This window comes from Plectropomus leopardus, chromosome 11 (assembly GCF_008729295.1).
Source record: "Plectropomus leopardus isolate mb chromosome 11, YSFRI_Pleo_2.0, whole genome shotgun sequence".
NCBI classification, from domain to species: Eukaryota; Metazoa; Chordata; class Actinopteri; order Perciformes; family Serranidae; genus Plectropomus; species Plectropomus leopardus.
Genome location: NC_056473.1, coordinates 6502851 through 6523937, shown reverse-complemented (window position 1 = coordinate 6523937; position 21087 = coordinate 6502851). Strand labels below are relative to the sequence as shown.

The 21087-nt window shown below is 37.2% G+C and overlaps 1 protein-coding gene across 1 annotated transcript; it reads right to left on the bottom strand.

Moving 5' to 3' along the window:
• Positions 1-11888: 11888 nt before the first annotated feature.
• saal1 (serum amyloid A-like 1) lies at positions 11889-19939 on the bottom strand. The gene is made up of 13 exons (XM_042496134.1): positions 19817-19939; positions 18092-18291; positions 17669-17770; positions 16954-17037; positions 16740-16819; positions 16586-16645; positions 16392-16507; positions 14592-14769; positions 14120-14202; positions 13577-13762; positions 12916-13067; positions 12676-12768; positions 11889-12141 (listed from the first exon to the last, which is right to left on the bottom strand). Exons 1-13 carry the CDS (start codon positions 19818-19820, stop codon positions 12064-12066), a joined length of 1416 nt encoding a protein of 471 aa, XP_042352068.1. The 5' UTR covers positions 19821-19939; the 3' UTR covers positions 11889-12063.
• Between the last annotated feature and the right edge of the window lie 1148 nt (positions 19940-21087).

Genomic DNA, 21087 nt, shown 5'->3' with positions numbered 1-21087 from the left:
ATAAAATACCCGATTAGACTGTTTTTTTATTAGAAATGTCAACGTGTTTGACAAAAAAGTGCAGCAGTTATCATTAAAAGTGTGTCATATTCTTATATTTTATTGTCCTAAGCTCCATCTGCATGCATTCAAAAATTAAACAGCAAATATGGAAAACGTGTCATTGTACACATTTCATTTGTATGCTGATGGACTCCTCATGTTGACACAAGCAGTTAATTCTTTTTGTTTGTTGACACCTTGAGACTAAGAAGAGGTCAAGGTTTAAGAGGATTCAAGCGAAGCCCACCAGCCTTCATTGTACAGTGATCCAAACCTGCCCCCCTTCTAAAATCCTCTGCACCGTAAGCACCTCGTGCTCTCATGCACATAGCACGAATAACCTGCATGTTTTCCTGCCTTTAACACCGTGAGCCTTTTAATAAGATCAAGGCAATCAGTGCAAAGAGCCTTGGAGGCCTCTGCAAGCCCAATCAAGAAGAGGCAGCTGTAAAATAGGCCTCATTACTTTAAACAGATAACACCCCTATTCTCTCTACAAGCTGCAGTCACCTCACCACTAGGACAGGTAAGGTGGCAGCTCTTATTCCATGATACATGTGGCTGATGCACATGCTGCTTGTCTCAGGTGGTCCTGGCCTGTGGCACCCGTGACAGATGCTTTACACAACAAAGGAGTCAGTGAGGGGGACTTCCTCCTCTTGGAAACTGAATCCAGATCTGTTCTCAGATGTTAGACAGAGCTGAAGCAAGGCAGAGCTTTCATTATGCATTTTTTTTAGAATATAAAGCATTGTATGATATGGGCATCCAGTCTTTTCAGGTGGAAGAACAGACTCTATAGCTCAATCGCCGTCAAAACACATCAGTTCATACTAACAGAGGAGTCAGTCTTCTTCTGTACAAAAAGACCTCTCCAGTACATATACCAGTATGCATTGCTCATAAAGTTAAATCCCCCTTTAACATCACCAGAGCATGAGTGAACATGTTTACCTGACTGTTGGTTTAAGCTCTTTATCACCTGCACCTACAAAGGGCAAACAGTTCTGCTTCAGTGTTCAAACACAATAAAGCCGAACTACAAAACACAGCAAATCAACAATGAATATTTGTAAAAGGTAACCTGAAATACTGTGTTTCTCCATTTTACCTCTGCTTTGAGTTAGTGTTAGCCACATCAAGAAATAACAACAGTAAACATATGTTATGTTTTCACATGGTTTTTTCATAAAAACACAGGCCTGGCTTATAGAAACACTCTGCAGTAGTGTTGTCAAAAAATATCAATTTATCGATACATAATGATTTTGAATATTTGAAGTTATTTTAATATACATCTTCTCCTGTATCAATACTATTTATACTACTTTGTCCCTCCTCTCTTCAACAGTGAGTTGACACACATACACACCACTGCAGTGGAGCCCACAGCCCTGCCTCTCCTCTCTCTCTCTCTTGCTCTCTGTCCACTTAGTTTAATTCAGTTCAATTCAAAGTGGCTTTATTGCCTTGGGAAACAAATGTTTACATTGCCAAAACAAGTATAAAATGAAAACAAAAATGAAAGCACAATAATTAGAGACCTACGAGAAGAAAGCTATATGAAAAAAATGTATGCCCTCAATGTCACATTTTCCCAAAGTATCAAAAATAGTACTGAATATATTCTCTTCTAGTACTGTTTTAGTATTGTGTCTAAATTATAAATTCCCACATTGTAACAACACAACTCTAAAGTAGACATAGGAATATATGACAATGTAATGTCATGATTATCATGGCCAAAATAATTGCAAATCACAATATTATCTCAATAACCATCAAAATATGCCCAAAACTCTTTAAATGCTACTAAAACATCCTGGAATTACTTTGTCTCACACTTAGGTTAAGAAACACCTTTTTTATTCCATTTTATCCCAGTTAGGACTCTCATTAAAAACAATCAAACAGGCTCTCGGCTGTTTGAAATGGCATCATATATTTCAGTATGAAATGTGCTGATGCCTGATTAAGATCTTTTGTGTGTTTTGAGGTTGATATGTATGTAACCTGTTTTCACTGAGTTTTTTTTTTAGTGCTGTTTGTCCAGCAGTCTCTTTCACCACTATCAACAAATTGATTGAGTGATTTTTATCGCAATCTATGATAAATTGCATATTTTCCTTACTTTGCAGTTAGCCACTCTTTGGTTTTTATTGGCATCATAGTAAATATTAGGGTTGAAAAAGTCAGTTGATTAGTTGATAGAAATTAATTCACTTGGCAACTCTTTTGGTTGATTAGTCATTTAAACTCAGGTAAAATATTCTCATTTTCAAATGTGAGGACTTTCAGGACTTTCTCAGATCTGAGAAACTGTGCTAGTAGTTTCTTACTTTTCTGAAATTGTAGCGACTACAAAATATCAATAAATAATAATAATAATACCTTATTCATTTAGTGCAAATTATAACAAAGCAGAAACTGAGGATAGGCAAGAACACAGTAGTATTAAAAATATATCAATAAAAAGAAACTTAAAATTGTATAAAACAGTACTGTCATTAACTATTGTGGTAATAAAAGAACATTTTAATAAACAAAATTTGATTAAGGTGACTGAGCTGACGCATGAGTCAGAGTAGTATGACATCTTTATTTATTGTCCCAGCTAGTGGTGCTACCTGCTAACTGGACAGCATCAACTGTAGTCCAAACCTCCCATTCTCTTTGTCATATTTTCATGGCGGTGAGCCTTGATTCTGACACAGTGTTATAAAATGTAAAGCAGCTAATCCACACTGTGCTCTGACTGTAGAGAGTCAACATGGCAATCCAAAATGCAGGGAAAGAAAAAAGACTTCTTTTACTCTTTATTTGCGGCAATCCATTCACACCAGAATACGTCAGTGAACGTCAAGTGGGCTCCTGCTGCCTAAAGCAAATAATACAAAGTATTGCTGTCTGCTTAGTTACCAGAGGAAAGAAAAGACAGTGGAAAGAACAAAGCCTACTGAATGCTATGGCCCTGATATTGTTCATGATTCAGTAATTAATGGTGCCTTTCATCAAGCACGTCCAAATCTATTTAGACATTTTCACAGACAACCTGTTTTAAGCTGCACATGCTCCGGCCAGGTCTTTGATCTCCTTGTGTCTTGACAGCTCCTGGATCAGATCTGCTTTATGTAATGTCAGAGGCTCACAGTTTACAAATCATGCATTTTAGATTTTCTACAACACACTATCTCTAATATTATCCTCTTATCATAATAAGGCATGTTTAAATATTAGCGATTCTTATTGATAATGTGATGTAGCTTGTTCCATCTCTGCTCTGCCATTCAGAGGGTAATTGATACACGTGCTTTGAGATGCTTTAAGCCATCGAGTACCTTGAGGATGGAACATGACATGAATGCAACATGAATAAGATGATCTATTGTGGTTCGCTTTCCTGGTGACCCATTTACCTGATGTGGAGAGTGTTATCCAGATAATGAGGAACAGAGTTGGGAGAGTGTGACTGAATCAGCCATTGATTAACATTTTCCAAGGGGAGGATGTAGTTCATTTCCAACACCTGTACTCCATCTGAACTATTGCAAAAATATTCTTCCACGTAGAGCACCCCTGTAATGAGTCCTAAAACCTGAAAATCAGTTAGCATTTCAGCACCTCTGGTTCCCTCTTCTCAAAGTCAGTGGGGTTTTTTTTATGCGTTTTTGGTTAGAGGCCTGAAATAAAGTCTATGGTTGGTACAAGAGACTTTCATGTTTTTTTCTACGACATACAATATGTCAGTAAATACCCCACTTGTGAACTTTGAAATTTTAATGTGTTTTTGTTAACAAGTGACAACTTGAAACGACAGAACGTCATCAAGCCGAGCTGTGCCGAACACTGTTTTACAGCCTCATAGTGGTGGCAGCATTAAATCAGATGACCGTGGTGTAGTTTGTTAAGGCCTAACCTTAACTTTTTACTTCTGGCAGTTGTATTTACACTTCAAACATCTTGATGTTAGTGTTTGTGCAAATTATCTTGCTGAACAAAACGTGTAAGAATGATAAATGTTTGTTTGCCACAAAGCTTTTTTTCTACAGTAAACCAAAATCCCGAGGAAAAATCCCATGGGTTTTTTGACAAGGGAACAAGGTAACTTCCGCATTGGCTTACAGAAAAATGTCATCCCTGGAGCACTCTATTGTTTTCTATAAATTGTGGAAAACGTACTTTATAAAAATGCAAATTAAGAGGATTCAGAGTAGGGCTGGAGAAAATCAAATATCATGGTACTGTTGACCTTGATATCAATATTGCAATAATATTATAAGGTTGGCCGTTCATTTATTCATTTATTCATTACTCCTAACGGCTTGTCCTCGTAAGGGTCACAGGGGGGATGGAGCCTATTCCAGCTGTCATTGGGCGAGAGGCGGGGTAAACCTTAGACAGGTCGCCAGACTATCGCAGGGCAGGTTGGCTATTGGTGCTTCACAAAATATTTTCACAATAAGATTTTTTAATAAATTATCATCAATGAAGGCCAGTTCATGGCATTATGTGTGCATTTGTCCACTTTGGTCAGTGTGATTTAAATGTTGTCATCCACCCATGTCAGCAGTGGTTCGCTTTGACCCTAAACGGACATCCGCATGTAATGGACTTTTTGTGACTGCGTGGACTGTAGACATAGCAAGCACACTGACTGTGCATTCTCCAGTCTCTTCCGTCCAAAAGACTGCTGTCAAGCCAGCTGCAGCCGCCTCAACACATTAAAGTACGTTTTAAGTTGGATATTCAACAGACATTCACTCTACATCGAGTAGCATCATCTAGTTACACTTAGACTCACAGTTGGCAGTAAGAGGACAGTTAGCTCACCTCCCAGCGTTCATCTTTACTGCTGAGGGCTGACACAGACCTTTAATTGTACTGTAAATAACACTGCGTGTGCATCTGCGTGAGCACAGCAGTCCACAGACATTCAATGGGGAAGGTATGCCTGAGCCTTGTGGATATAATGACTACGGGCTCATTAATACTCCCTTTACGTGCAAAAATAGATTCATTTAACACGTCACTGCCCTCATACTTCCACGTGTCCTTTATTTCGACACATACAGCCAGTAGAGGGCAGAGTCAAAGGTTTCATACAACAATAGAGGTGATGGTGGGGGAGGTCATAATAATGACCTTTTAACAGAGGCAGTGTTGTGATGGCAGGGGTCTGTGAGGCCCTTAAATATATTGCAACATGTGGATGAAGAATTTTTTTTCAATATATAATGGATTCATTGAGTTTTTTTGTTTTTTAAACTGTTTTTAAAGTCTTGTGCAGCCATATATTTCAGATGGCACATGCTCAAATTCATCTGTATCCTTAAGCTCTCAGAAAAAGTGCAGAAATATGGACAAAATGAACATAGTGTGTGGACAGAATGCCATATCTATGTCTGTATCTAACATTGAGCATAAATAAGCCTTAAGCCTCATACACCCATTAGAATATCCAAATTTAAGATGACATCTAATCTTGTATCACAGTATAGATGTAATATTGACTTATTGCCCAGCTCTAATGCAAGATAAATATATTCTTTAAGGACCTTTGCATATTCATCTAAATACATGCACTTATTTTGTAAACTTTAAACAAATTTTTCCCTGGTTTTAGGTGAACTCCGTCACCCACTGTATTGATGTCTTGCCACTCCTAATAGGGCTCTTCATGCTCCATTGTGGTCAGATAACAAGACTACTCAACACATTCACACGTCTCATTACTGAAACCTGCTACTGAGGATAACCAGCCATGGAAAGGCTGCCAAACTGTCTTCAATGCTCACAGGAATAAACTGCTATTATTAATTCATAGTATAACATTGCACATGCTCTTATTTCGGATCTCTCTCTGTAGGTTTTTAGATGCTGCGTGTCAGACATGTCTGAGTGCGTGAGTACTTTGCCATGTCTGCTAGTCTGTCCCAGTTCTGTTCACTTCAATCAGAGGGATTTACTCACAATGTCTGAGCATCAAGCTGCAAGAGATCTCTCTGGCTAATCTCACCCCTTGGTACTGGCAAACTGCCCAACAGGGGCATTACAATCTATTAAAACTGCATTGCATCTCGCTGGGCATTTGGAAGATAAATAATACAAGAATACTACAATAACAGTTGTAATAATACTTGTGGTGTCTGTTTGCAGTCACACCATTAAATCCAGGGCTAAAGTAATGAATGACATTGGTGTACTAATATTCTCAACTGGGTAATGTCAATTTTATTTTATTAATGTGGAGGTTTTGCATCCAAAACTAATTCCTAAAATAGCACAGGAAACAAGCCACAGAGGTTGGCTATAACACTGATGAAAAGATTAACAAAGAAATCAGAACTGAAAAGCTAACAATTAAAAAGCATGTTTTAAAAAACAAAGTAATTCATTAAAAAATGGATCATGCACAGATACTAAGTTGGCTGTTCACATGCAAACATTCAGATTAGCCAAAACTAAACTAATATAACATTAAAGCATAAATAAATAAACACTGAAATTCAAATAAACCAAAACTGAACTAATATCACATTAAAACCATAAACATTTCAATCTCACCTACTGAAATATCTAAACCAAAAATTGGGAAAATTTACTTTTTTCAGCATCAAACCTATATCAAACCTAATTTTTCCATATTATCATGGCCAAAATATTATCACCATATCTATTGAAAAAAAAAACAACTAAAAGACTGTCAGTCAAATCCATGTTTACATTTGTTTTTTGTGCATTTGTTTTTTTTTTTTTTTTTTTTTTTTTTGCAAATCAAGTTTGCTCAAAATATGAGTGTAGGGTGGTGGAAAGAGAGGCTGTAACCACAATGTATTAATGACTAATTTTATTTTGGTTACATGTATCATGTAAAACAGATTATTTACCACTTTTTTTTTTTTCAATTAGTAACCGAAAAAGGAATAGGCTGAAGCCCAAGGTTTATTTTTGTCCATCCTAAATCAACCAAAGGATAACCTAGAATAACAGCACCACCAAAGAAACAAAATAAATGAATAAACAACAACACTCTCAACTGTTGCTCTATTATTTCACTCTACAGTCAGTCCTGAATGGTGTTACATTATAATCATTTTACACTATAATTGGTGATCATTTTACATTTTTAAGCTTTTTTAAAACTCAACAGAAAGTAACACAGTTTCAACTCATCACTGAGTCCCTTCCATAATTTGACTCCCAAAACTGAAATAGATTTATATACATATGAATCATACATATAAGTCATTAAGATGGCATTTGGGGGAGGAAGACAGAGAGAATGGAAAGACGTGAAAATTATTAAAGAGGTGCTGGATTACTTACATGTATTTATTCGAAGTGTATTATTAGCATGAAAGCATAATATGTAATTTTTAAATATCACTTTTATTATCAATACAGTTGTAAGGTGACACCCCCATGTGACATTAATGGACAAATTCATCTATAATTGTATTGTATAGAGCACCTGTAACAAGAACAACTGACGTCCATGTAACATCTATGTAGTGGGATCTATATTTGATTCAGTTTTTTAAACTTATTTTTATTTTAACTCAAGAAAAATATCTGCAAAGGTTCAGTGGATCAGATCAGTTGGGGTGTTTGGTCTTCCTTTCCACTCCACACTGGTGTTATTTGAATTTCCAGACTATTCAAGGTCTTCTGAAAGCACTTCATCAATAGAGTTGCAGTCTTTCACCTGATCCCGAGCCTTGTTTGCACAACTAACTAATCAGAGCAGTGAATGGTCTGCTTACGTGCACTTCCTGTGGCAGCACAGTGTCTCTTTAATTAGCTTCAATTCTTTTCATTGCAGAACAAACAGCAGCATATGCCACTTGGTGACAGGCGTCAGCAGCACACAAGGACAGGACAGGATAGAGCTGCGCCCATAAACACCTGCCACACTCAAACAGGAACGATATATGGAGGGCAAAAAAAGAAAAAGTAAAAGGATAGAGATAAAAAAAAAAGGTGCACTGAGGGTCTGGTGCAGTTTATATAGAAAAGAATTTTAAATAAGTTTTAATAATAAATTAGGTTAGGCCATAATTTAAGAGGTAAGAGTAGGTTTCTCTCCTAATACAACATGATTGTCCTAATAGAGGCAATTCAAAACAATTTAAAAACACAAAGGCATTTTTACACAGAAAACACATGCATTCAATTAATTTTGCGATATAATTGTTTCTATAATTTAATATTTTATTTTTATCAGTGTTTTGCCTACAGATTCTTTTTTTGACTAAAGGGAGCAATTTAACACTTTCATATATAAGATGTACATAAATATATATAAATATATATAATATATATATATGTAAAGTACATTTAGTTGGTTGATGTCCAGTTTATGTCTACTTCTAACTATCAAATAAAATTGGCAAATACATTTTTATTCATTATTTTGATATTATTTTTGTATTTTCATAATTTATTTATTTATTATTCATTTTTACTTATTATAGTACCTCTTACTATCCAAAGGACACAATTCAATATATATATATATATATATATATATATATATATATATATATATATATATATATGTGTGTGTGTGTGTGTGTGTGTGTGTTGTGTGTGTGTGTGTGTGTGTGTGTGTGTTTGTATATATATATATATATGCACCATAATAAAAGATGATTTTGTGATAAAGAACCTTTCTGCCATTGCATAAACAACATTGTGTTGGTGACAATGTTGCTATAGACAAAGATTGTACTCTGTAAAGCACTCATGCTGTGTAGTTTATCATTACTATGTCCTCACAGATAAGGTGGTTGAAGAAGCAGGACAGGAAGCTAAGGCAAGTGCAAACACCGACGTCACCGCATCAGTTTTTGTGAGCAGGAAACGTCAGTGTCTTTGATACCCAGGGATCACAGAGGGGAAAGTTTCATTGTGATTCTGTTGACAAGAGATAGAAAGCCAGGGGGACTCAGGAAATGAGCTGAGGGGGGCTTTGATTGCACCCAATAGCATCATGTATCTTTATGAGCACGCTTTGGCCAGGTGGTTTTCAGATAGGTCAGGCCTTGGAATCAAAGGAGGGGGAATGTGGCGCTGCACACGCATTCTTCTTCCCTCATTAGACATCCTGCTCGCCCAGCAACACGACGGGTATTACATCAGTGTCAGGGCCGTTTTACACTCAAGAGGGCTTAATTTAGATGAGCCTCGACAAATTCATACATGAAGTTGTTATTTTTATCATCCTGCATAGGTCAATCGTATCTTGTGGCATGACGCAAGAAAACTTCTTAGAAAAACATGTAATGTCCTCAAGACAAGTTCCTGTTTATGTTGAATGACAGACTGTCAATTCAATCCCTTTCACTTCCTTTTTGTTGAGGTTAAAGCCTTTTGTTTGTTTGTGTGTGTGTGTGTGTGTGTGTGTGTGTGTGTGTGTGTATGTGTGTTTCTCCTCATGTTCAAAATCAAAATATACATGATGGGTGTGTCATGTGAAAATTAGTGCTATACTCTTTCCAGGTTACATTAGGGCTTGTACGAGATTTTGACTGATTTTCACACAATTGGGAGACAATAATAGAACACATGTCACTATGAGGCAAAATGTCAGGTTATTTAAAAGAACAGCGTGGGCAGAAGTAAACAGGAAAAAGAAATAACTGACATGCAGCATCAGCATCAGACAGGCCTGACGTGCCTCAGCGCCACTGATGCATATAATGCACCGGCAACACGAGGAACGGTCTGCTGTGTTGTGCGCATGGAGTCAGATCATATCAAGCTGCAGTGAAGACTGGCAGACTGACAATGAAGTTTGGCAGGCCAGCAGGAAACATCTGGGCTTCACAGTGATCTCTGTGACATGACATGCCCGTGAGCAAGGCCTGGAGACAGAACACCCAGCAAAGTGCAAGTCACCGGCCACAAGCAATCTTGAAAGGCCAAGCATGATTGAATCCACATCATTCTAGCCCTTTACAGTACTAACAGGACATGACTCGCAGATCAAGGCACCGGCCACCTATGTGCATCACAAGTCTAGTCAAAGTTCAGATCGTGTCGAGAGATTGCAGGATTAAAGGCAGGGAGTTTTTTCTCCCATAGGTTGATCTCTGTCTCTAATGAGCTCTGACCATTTCGGGATTTCCATAAGAAAGAGTGTTCTACATATCAATCCAAGCTTTAATTAAAAAGCTGCTATATTCACAGAGCCTTCATAAGCTTGCTGGAAATGCGCAGGTTGTCCTGCTCTTCTCCATGAGTGGGTGAAATGCTGCATTTGGAAACCAAATGAGATCATTGTTGCCAGGCCCGAGCCTTTCATCTAATTTCATTGTCGTTACCATGTGACTGTCATGCTTTGGTAAACACTTGATGTTGTCATCAGCATAAGTACCATTACTCATATGCTTGGAAGGATGACTCAATACACAGTCAGTACTGTTTCATCCTATATTGAAATGTATATTTTCATCCTTTAAAAGAACAGAAACAAATATTACATATTGTGATGGGTGGATTCAATGCTTTGTCATTATGCAGCACAAACCTGGAATAGCTTCCCAAATAATGTTAGAAAAGCCCCGACTCTGACCGCCTTTTAAGTCCAAGCTAAAAACCTGACTTTTTTTTACACTGCCCCCCAACCGATAATGACTGCAAATGAATTTTTAAATGTGATTTTCAATCATTTTAATTAACATTTGTATCTTTGCTCTTCTTGTCTGCACATTTGTTATTTTTAAATTAAATTTTAATAATCATTTAGTTACTAATTTTACATTTAAGTTCTTTTCTCTGCCCTTTAATGTTTTTTTATTGCTCTGTAAAGCACTTTAAATTATCCTGTTGTATTACATGGGCTATACAGATGCTGAAGCTGCTTTGCCTTGCCTTGCTTAAAGCATTAACCTGCAAACAGCTTTGCTAATTTTGGGTGAAAAATTGGATTTTCCTTAAGCAGGACACATTGCCATTATCATATTATTACTTTGTATTATCATGACAGGCTCTAATACTACAGTTCTGCATGTGCTTTGTGCAAGTGGTGTTGCTGTACCCTTCAGTAGGTACAATCACTGTCAAACACTGCCTCTCTGTTTTTATTTTCAAATGTGTTAAAAATAAGTCAATGAGAATGCACTATGTGTGTTATGTAGGCTATATCACCATCAAAGTTATAGTTTTTGTAAAGTGTGTGTCTAAAATGTTGTAAAAAACAACAAGCTGTTTAGTATGTGTAATTAGTTATGTATCTCTCAAACTTGAAATGCTTTTTGTCAGAAGCCAAAGGTATACATTATACAATATATTACATAGACATCATTATACTTCAGCCCCTCGATATTTACTGTCATGTGCAAATGTCACCCTCACAAATAAAAACATTAAACAAGCTTAAGACTTCTGTTTTATAAAAGTGAAAAAGTTTCAACCATAAATGAATGCAGAATTCACTAGAATGCAGGAAATTAAGTCTTTTACGCTCAAAAATTCCTGGACCTCCAACTCCCTTACTCAAAGTCATGGAAGTCCTGGGTCATTTGTCCCACTTTAACTTATCTTTATTTGTCTAAAAATAGTGTAAAATGTTTCTCTAGCTGCTTTGTACAAACCATCTTTTTTTAAAAAAAAAAAAACCCAAAAAAACCCCTTAAATACCAAAAATACTTTTTGTCAGTGAAGGAATTACTTGCCGATTGCCTAGATGATGATTTAGTAAAAGCTTTTAAGCACAAACAGAGAAGTATTTTTATTAAAAGACTCAATTTTAATACAAAAATATCATTCACAGACCAATAAAAAAAACATACAACAGAAACACAATCAAATTTCACAAAGTGTGTTTAAAAATATGAAAAAATAAGAAAAAATGAAAGTCTTTGTCCCTCGTGATGGTGTGACATCCTGGTTGGGTCTTTCCGATGGAAATCCAAATAGCTCGACTTGAGGCAGGATCTCTGGAGGGGACATACGGGCTGCTATAAAAAGCAGCGGTGAGAGTGTGGGTGAGTGCTGAACACTGATCTGCTGGGCGCCTCAGACAGGAAACTGTTTCCTCACCATGTCTGCCATTTGGGGATCAGTCTCTGACAGCATGGACTGCAGGTGCTGAAACTGCACAAGAGAAAGAAGGGCGGGGTGGAAACATCATGTTTACTTTCCACTGGAGCTGCTGTGTGAGCAGCAGTCCATCACACGTCTTAACCTGACACAAGCTCGAAAATATAAAGCCTCAATCCTGTCATGAAACAATGGCACAACAGGCAGCTGTTTGCACAGGATTTGGCTATTAGAGAAAAGATTTAAGAAGGTAATTAACTTGAATCAATAAATCCATTTGTCATCGAGTCTGTTATACTTTAAAAACTTAAATTTAAAGTTAAATTAGTTGTTAACATACCATTACCTGTCAATTTACATTTTTTAAATAATCATTTCAACAATAAAAGCATTTAATGACCATGCATAACTGATAAATAACACTTTATTTATCAGAGTAGTAGCAGCTATGTGGGAACTGTTAAGATTTTGCAATTCATTTTCATTTTTATAGTTAAAAACAGAAAGGATGATTTTCATTGCTCCACACATTAACATAATACATGCTGTATCTGGTAATACTCGAGCCATTTTGGAGAAAGCACTTACTGAAGCCTTAAAGTTGGGAACTAAACTGCTTGCAGCTGTGAGACACGTCTTCTCTGTAAGGTAACCTTTTTTCACCAAATCTGCGACAGTGTCCTACGAAGAGCAAAAAACAAACGAACAAAAAACAAAACAGAATAAAAACACACATTAGCGGCCTTTCAAAGAGAAAAGGAAAAACTGGGATACCTTTTTTTGCGTTTTAGAATCTCGTCAAACAGAGCGTTCCTTGGGTTGCGTTACCTTGGGAATCTGAATGCAGATGTCGGCTAGAAACTCAGCTGAGATCTCTGCTAGCGTCTGGAGCTGTTCATCTTTTGTGTCTTCTTTGCTGTCGTCTTTGCCCTCAGTGTGGTACTGAAGCACCCGCAAAATGGTTCCAATCAGGGGAAGACCTGCAGGCAAAAGACAAATGTATTTGTGTGAAACACATCAAATTAGCAGGCATAGTCATTTTTAAATGGGGAGTCTATCCTCATTACTGAGTCTCAGCTGGAATTATCATTATATGTTTTTTTTCTGTATGTTGCAATCATTAAAAATAAAGCCTTAATTAGCCAGAGCGCTAATCATGTGATCAGCTTATAAAATTACCAATATATCCTAAATTACATCTATTTTTTTTTATTCAAATTGCTATTGGAATTAAAATGGAGTACATTATAGAGCACAGCATAGTAACATAATTTTCTGTTTTTAACATTAAATATTATAAACATTTAGGGTTCATACATAAGCGTATATACAGACAATACAAAATGAAATTCAATTTAAATACTATTAAGCACATTTTTTTTCTTTTCCGAGGGCCTCACTTGCACATAATTAATGCTCAAATAGACTTTTTAAAAATAACATTCGGTCCATTTTAATTTCAAGGTCTTTTAAGAAATTTGCAACTTACTTGTGTGACTTTTGTTATGCCACTGATTCTGGCACCTGTGGAGAGCCTGCAGCACGGCAAATGCCTGAACCAAAACGCTCTTCTGCTCTTGCAGGACAACTGGAAGATCAGTTGGCTGGCAGAGGTCCTCACACACAACGTCACACACAAAGTCCCACACTGCTTTGCCGGGTCCATCAGGGGCAGCTGGAAGACACAATTAAATGTCAGACTTCAGTCTTCTGTTGAATTTTGACAACTACCAAAAGTCAAAAGTTCTTTAATGTCATTGTTATAAAACAACAAAAGAGCACAGCATCTCTTGAATACATAAATCAATACTGAAAAGATACTAATAAATAGTGACAAATAATAAATAATAATAATAATGATAAAAGGTACATCAGATAAATAATAAAGGGAACAGTTCTGTTTGTTATGTCAGAGGGGGGATTGGGGCATTGGGGAGCTATTGAGAAGTCTTATGGCTTGTGGAAAAACTATGGGTACTTCTGTGATGTGTCAGCAGCTGACCTAAATATAAAGTGTGTGGATCGCTCTTACCGAAAATCTGAATGCCCTCATCTATGGTGGTGAGGAGTTGGAGGGCGTGAAAGTAAACCTCTAAGCCATTCGGACTTTCTGATCTGTGAAAACAATTTAAAACTGTTGAATGAAAGCAAATGACTACTGTTGAGGGTCGTCTAATGATCAAACATAAATACCATTAATTTAGTTTGAAATCTTCTGCATCAGATCAAAAAATAATACTTTTTTACACATAACATCAATAATATCAGTGCAACAACCAATAAGTGATATACAAATATTAAAACAAGAGCGACTGATGGCAATTTACCACAACAACAGACCTTTTTTTCGGTTTTGTCCATAATTCAGACGTGCAGTTTATAATCTCTACACTGTGGAAGTTGTGGCTTTATAAGGAAGACATTTTTTACTCCTGCTAAAAGTTAATCTCAATATGCAAACAAATTCTACAAAGTTCTCCTCAATTTCCTTTTTAGATTCCCACCTGAGCTGCTTGGCTGCCTCAAGAAGACACGAGGCCACATCCAGACGGCTTTCACCAGCCTCCTCCTCCTCCTCCTCCTCACCCTCACTTGGCTGATCTGTGACCCAACTCTTCATCAGCTCCTCGTCAAGGTCAAACAGTTTGTCGACCAGCTCTCCAACTTTCTCAAGCAGGTCAGCTGTAACACACACAGGGTATTATTTTAAACAACCACCCCGCCCTGTTTTATGTTTACATTCTGTGTAACTCACCAAACAGGGAACTGTGTGTATCATTCAGGTCTAATGAATGTGTTGAATGCATTTCCCTCATCAAATATCATTTTCAAAGCTGATTTTATAGTTATTAGTATTTTAAATCCAGCAGTGTTTACATTCAGCACAACTAGAGGTCAGAAGCTCCACAGGGAACCTTTAAGATAAATAGCTTACAGGGACTTAACTTAAGGTGCCTTCACACCTAACCGGTTTCATTCAATCAAACCAACACAGGTGTGTTTGTCTGGTTAGTGCAGTTTATTTAGGGTGGCGTGAATCCCTGTGTGGACCAAACACCAAGACAGCCTAAAAAAGTGGGTCACGATTCGCATCCAAGTGGACTCTGAGGCGATTTGTTTGTGGTGTGAAAGCAAACAAACCAGCCACATTTTTATGACAGCAGCAATGTGATTTTAGCTAAATTTCAAAAGCTGCTGATCGAGAAATCCTTCCAGAATCCTAAAGTTGACCTGTAGAAGGCCACATACATATTTGATTTATGCAAATCATTTGGTAACCATTGTAGCACATGTGCACGTCCGCATGGGTATTTTCCCAATCAGCAAGACTTTAAATGACTACAAAGAACACAAAAAGACCAAGAAGACATACCTAACAACCAAATAAAATACACAAAATGACCTCAAAGACAGATAAAATGAGAATGAAGAGATGCAAAAGAACCACAAAGAGACAGAAATTACCCCAAGAAACACACAAAATTACACACATAATGACCAAGATAATGACTAAGATAATAGATCAAAAACTGCTACAATTGCTGTACTTCTGTCCAACTCTGCGTAATTTGGCAGTTCATTAAATCCATTAAAAAGTGTGTGTGCGACGGCGATCTCACAATAACAAGCCCTTATAGTAAGACATTAGATGGAGGGTAGTTTCAATAATAATAGAAACTAAAACTGTACGGCCTTACGTCAATGTAGACATTCTCATATACTCCACCATAAGCTACGACTGGGACACTGAGTTTTTATAGTGGAATATTCTAATTATGACAATAATTGATGAGGATGAAAGCCCGAGGATGAAATAAGTTCATGCATTTGTAAATAGGTTTTAAATATTATTATCTATTCAATAATGCTGTATTTTTTATTAGTGTGGTTTTAATATGCTATACATTTTGTTTAATTTATGCTGTGCATTTAGTTTACGTCAGTTTAGGTGTGTTTTTACATTTTGTAAGACAGCCAGGCCTTCATCATTTGAGCGTACGCATAGTCGGAGACAGTTCTAAATTTGTTCACTGAGTACAATATTGCCCCCCCAAAATAAAACGGTAAGAATATATTTATGAATCCCAGATTTATACTAAAATATGGTACGCAGGGTTTTAGCACAGATTTGAGCGTATGCACTGTTTGTGAATGAGGTCCAGTGTGAATAGGAACTACACCAGAGCTACAACTGCAGCAATGTATCATTTTTTCTACTTGGTATGGTATGTCAAACAGATAAATACGTAAAACGAGTAACATGTCACAATCATATTAAAAAGGAAAGAGTAAAAGCTCGGTACTGTTGGTAGAACTGCACATGACAAAAAGGAGGCTGGAGCGCACAGACGACTGCTGCCGTATTCTCTGAAGCCACAGGGAGCAGACGTCTTTTTGAGAGACACAGGTCAGCAGCAATCTGCAAACAATCATCAGAAAAGATGAACACCTCGCTCTTAGTCTTCCAGTCTCACATGTCTGCAGGAAATTATGTCACCTGCTTGTTTCAAGGAGGGTCGGAGGATCTGTATCTCCAAGGAGAAGCAACAGCACAGCACTGTGGACACACAGGGAGTAGCAATCATTAGAATGAATCACTGAAGAATAAAACACCAATTAGAAGACAATAACAGGTGATAACATTAACCCACCCTAAGTCTTCATTCTGGCTGAGAGTCAGGCAGGTGTCAGGAAAACAAGCAATATTCCCGAGGATTCCCACACAGATTTCCTAGAGGAGCGAACTAAAAATTTATGACCTGTCATGGGAATTCTCAAAGCCCAGAAATACAGCATCAAAAATAACAAACATGACAGGATTAAAGTCTGTTGCAGAATGTGTAAAGTGGAGACGATATCACTCACTGTGAGACGGGGACATCGAGATTTGGCTATCACACCGAGGAGGATATCTGTAGCTTTGAACTCCTGCAGAAAACCGGCCACATCCTGCACACAGTTGGTAAATAAACAGTCACTCGTAAATATTTAAACATGATAACACTTCACTTCACACTGCAACACACACTCAGCTGGGGTTTATTACATAAACCTAGCTAAAACTGCCCTGCAAAACAATCCTCCCTCTGTGATGGTGATGATGTTTTGTTTTCACTGAAAATGTTTTTAGTGTTGATTCAACTTCAGCTATTTTGGAAGAAGGAAACTGAACATTATAAACTCACAGAAGGTTTTTCGGATTTATTGCACGACTGCTAGTTTTAGTTAAGTAAACTGGTAATGGTATATGAACGACAGACACAAAGACACCAGCAGCATATTTAATAAATTGTGGTTTAATATAAAAAATTCACATAATGTAGAACTTAGTCTGTTGCCGACATTACATTTACTTTCTAGTTTCTCTGATGTAGGTAATGCCAAGATTGATCAGCAACTAAACTACAAAATATGAAATCATCTGCGGAAGGCACATCCAAAAATAACACGTTTTGATAAAATTCTGTTTTGTATAAGGTTGTCCTTACCATTACGAAAACCACATAACAACACAACACAAATTCTCTTTTAACAGGGTAAAGACAACAGAACAGGGTGGGACACAGAGAGAGAACTTTACCTTATCCATTGCCATATCCCAAACCCTACACAGATCTTCCTCATCATCATCAGGGAGCTGCATCTGACCCTCAGAGTCCTCTTCTGAATGCTCTGTGACCATCTGCACCGAAATGACCATTTAACAAACATTAAGAAATGTCAGGGATGTAGAAGAGCGACAGCACAGAAGAACAAAGTGTAAATACAGTGAAAATGCTCCAATCAGCTGAACAGAAACTTTAATTGGTAGATGTTTCCATTCTACTTGACTTCACCTGTGGTCTCTATACTGGCTCACTGGAATATTGAATATAAGTCAAGAAAATAAATGCAATTTAAATGTACTTGTCACCACCTAAGCCTCGTTACACTTGTGATTGTAACAGTGCGGACTGAAAACTTCCTGCCTCAAAATTGACATTCGCAATCACAGCCAGCCTACATGGATGAGGCGAGTCAAGGTGCTGAAAAGCCAGTGCTTGCTGTAAACAGTATCTCCGATGGCGTCCAAATCTCCGTCCTCCTCTCCATCGGCTGCCTCCGGGGGTGGTGACGGGTTACGGTCCATTACAGGAGAGTGTATTTCATGTGGAGATGAGGATCTTTCAGTCTCCACTTCCTCAGCACTGTCGACATTACAGTCTAGAAAACAAACAAAAGAAACAGTGGCAGGGATTGAGTTGGGTGATATGACTATACCATGAGGTATCAGGTGGTAGATGATTATAATAGTAGTGGATGTACAGGATTTAGGCATCAATGTCATGTTTACTGGACTAGCAAAAACAGACCTCCTGTCTGGTCTATGTCACAGTTACACTCGGTTGCCACTTTAGGATGTAAACATCAGGGGTCAGCCAATATTGGTTTTTCAGGGCCGAAACTGATACCAGTTATCAGTGGTTAACGAGACCGATAACCGATATTTGGAACCAATATGCATTTCCAATAAAAATGAAAATCTTTTAGTCAGTATCTAGAATTTGTACAATAACAAACTCCAACACAAAACTTTGTTTAAATGCCTTTAGCGAATGTTTCATCAAAACTGAAACATTTTACATCGTAAACAGCAAGTTCCCACCAACTTTTTTAAAAATTTCTTTATTTTACAAAGTGGAAACTTAAATAGAAAAATGAATGAATAAAAATAGCTCCCTGAGGTTTACAAAGTATAAGTCCCCCCCATGCTGACAGTTTCTTTGCACTTTTTTATTAATTAGTTTTATCCGCGAGCATTTAAATAAAATGCAGATACAAAGAATTGGAAAAATGCCAAATATCTGCCCCAATAATCAGGCAGGCTAATAATCTGCAGACCCCGAGAACGCATACCTTGATGCAGCCTTTAGAAAAAAAGTTCAACTGGTTTTGTTCAGCTGTTGTAGAGCTGTCATGTATATTCAAACCTTATTTTAAGACTCATCTTAATTTAAGAGATGAGCCTCATTTTCAATGATGCCGAGCGTGAACAAGAATATTAACACAAACATTAAGCAAACCAAAATGAGTAAGATATGATGACCAACATGCAACCTAGTTAAAATAGAAATAAAATCTTACAAAAACAACAAACATAACAAGTATTGAATATCCCCAAGTTATAATACCTGGTAATAAACATATAATAGTGTGGATGTTTAGTTAAAAAGCATTTACAGTCAATTAAAAGAAGATCTGAAAAGAAGGGGTTTAAAAAGTGATAATAGTGGCAGAAATTCAACTTTATTGTCACTTTGCAGACTTTACTGTGTGGTGATTTGAATTATAGAGCGTTATATTGATAGATATTAATATTCCGTCCCTCCCAATAACTAAATATCAATAATGGTCAACGAGAAAGTATAAACACTCAGTTTAAGCAAGGTGTTTCTATTAAAAGCCGACTCGGTGGGCATCACAAATGACAAGCTTTATCATGACTTCAATTGTTATTCTGAGCAGGAAGTTTGGCTGTCTAACCTGTAACGTTAACGTCAGGCTAAGAAATAGATCGGTCATCTTAGCATTCATTTTGATTCCAAATATCTGCAAAAATACTCGACTGAATGACTTCAAATGACTAAACGTTGGAGAATTTAAGCTAGCAGATGCAAATTCAGTTAGTAGCGGCGGGTTGTTAGCAAGCTGTCATACTCATAAACAGTAAAGTTACATGTTGACTCACCCATAGTGACCGCTCTCTGTAAATGTAACTAGCCGGTAAATAATCGATGTAATCATCGCATGTTTTTGACTTGTTAAGCAACGTTACAGTTTCCAGACGACATTTCAAACAGCCTCCATTTAGTACCAGCAACTGGATGCGCATGCGCACATGCCACGCTGCGCGTTCTTCTTCTCGCAGTAGTTTACCTCAAGTAAAAGTCTTATGGCGCCCCCTGCAGTGCGCAGGAGGAACGACAGGCGGTTTGAGCAGGTATAGCGTTACCTGTGAAGAGGATGGAGCATCCAATGGAGGCTTTATTTACTCTTTTTTACTCGCTCTAGTCCAGGACAACAAGTCCCATCTAAAAGTGACCTACATATGAGGCATGAGAGACTTCACCCAAATCACAGACACAAACATTTCCTTAATTTTTTTGCTAAAGCTAGCCGTGGAGATATCTGTCTCTGAGATGACAACTTTTACCTCCACAAGTAAGGTAAATGTACAGTGTTGAAGAAATTTAGACGACCATGGGCATAAAAATAATTTATCAGATGATAAAGTATTATTTGTGTTAACATTATATGGTAATGAAATAGGATGAGACTCAGGGGTTTAGAAATAGTTTCTGTTTTGTTAAGTACCTTTAGCTAGCTCGTTAACTAGCCACCAACGGCGGTTAGCTAGTTTAGCTATGTAGTTGGCCGATTACAAAATACTCCACAAGGGACTGTTCGTTATTTATGAAGAAGGAGGGTTGGTGCAAAAAATGGAGGCATATTAAATAGATTTTAAAGCATTGGGGAGGGACTTATGATTTTATTTTGGCTTGGGGGAGGGGCATACAACTTTGAATGGTTATATTTTGCATGTATTTTACTGTTGATTTTTAATGAAAACATGCCCAACAATCTGCTGGCAGTATGAAAGGTATGTTTTCTTTAAAAATCACCAAAATTACACAATCCATCATCGCCAGAGACTGTAAAAGCGGAAAATATCTTTGGATTTTAACATTTCTGACAGTCCTTGACCTCATTTAGTGCAGCAAACACTTCTGTCTAAAAAAAACCTGTTTTTTTTTTAACTCCAGAATTTCATCTTCAACTCTTCACTTTGAAATATCTTAAGCCTAACAGCTAATTTTTAAAAGCTGTTTTTCCATGCTTATGGAAAAATATTTGTAGCTTCAGGGAGGGTAAAAAAAAAGTAAAACTCAATAAAGTCACACACCCCAGCCTAATAAATAAAGAATAGTCTCTGATACAAATACAAACAATTATGTAGAT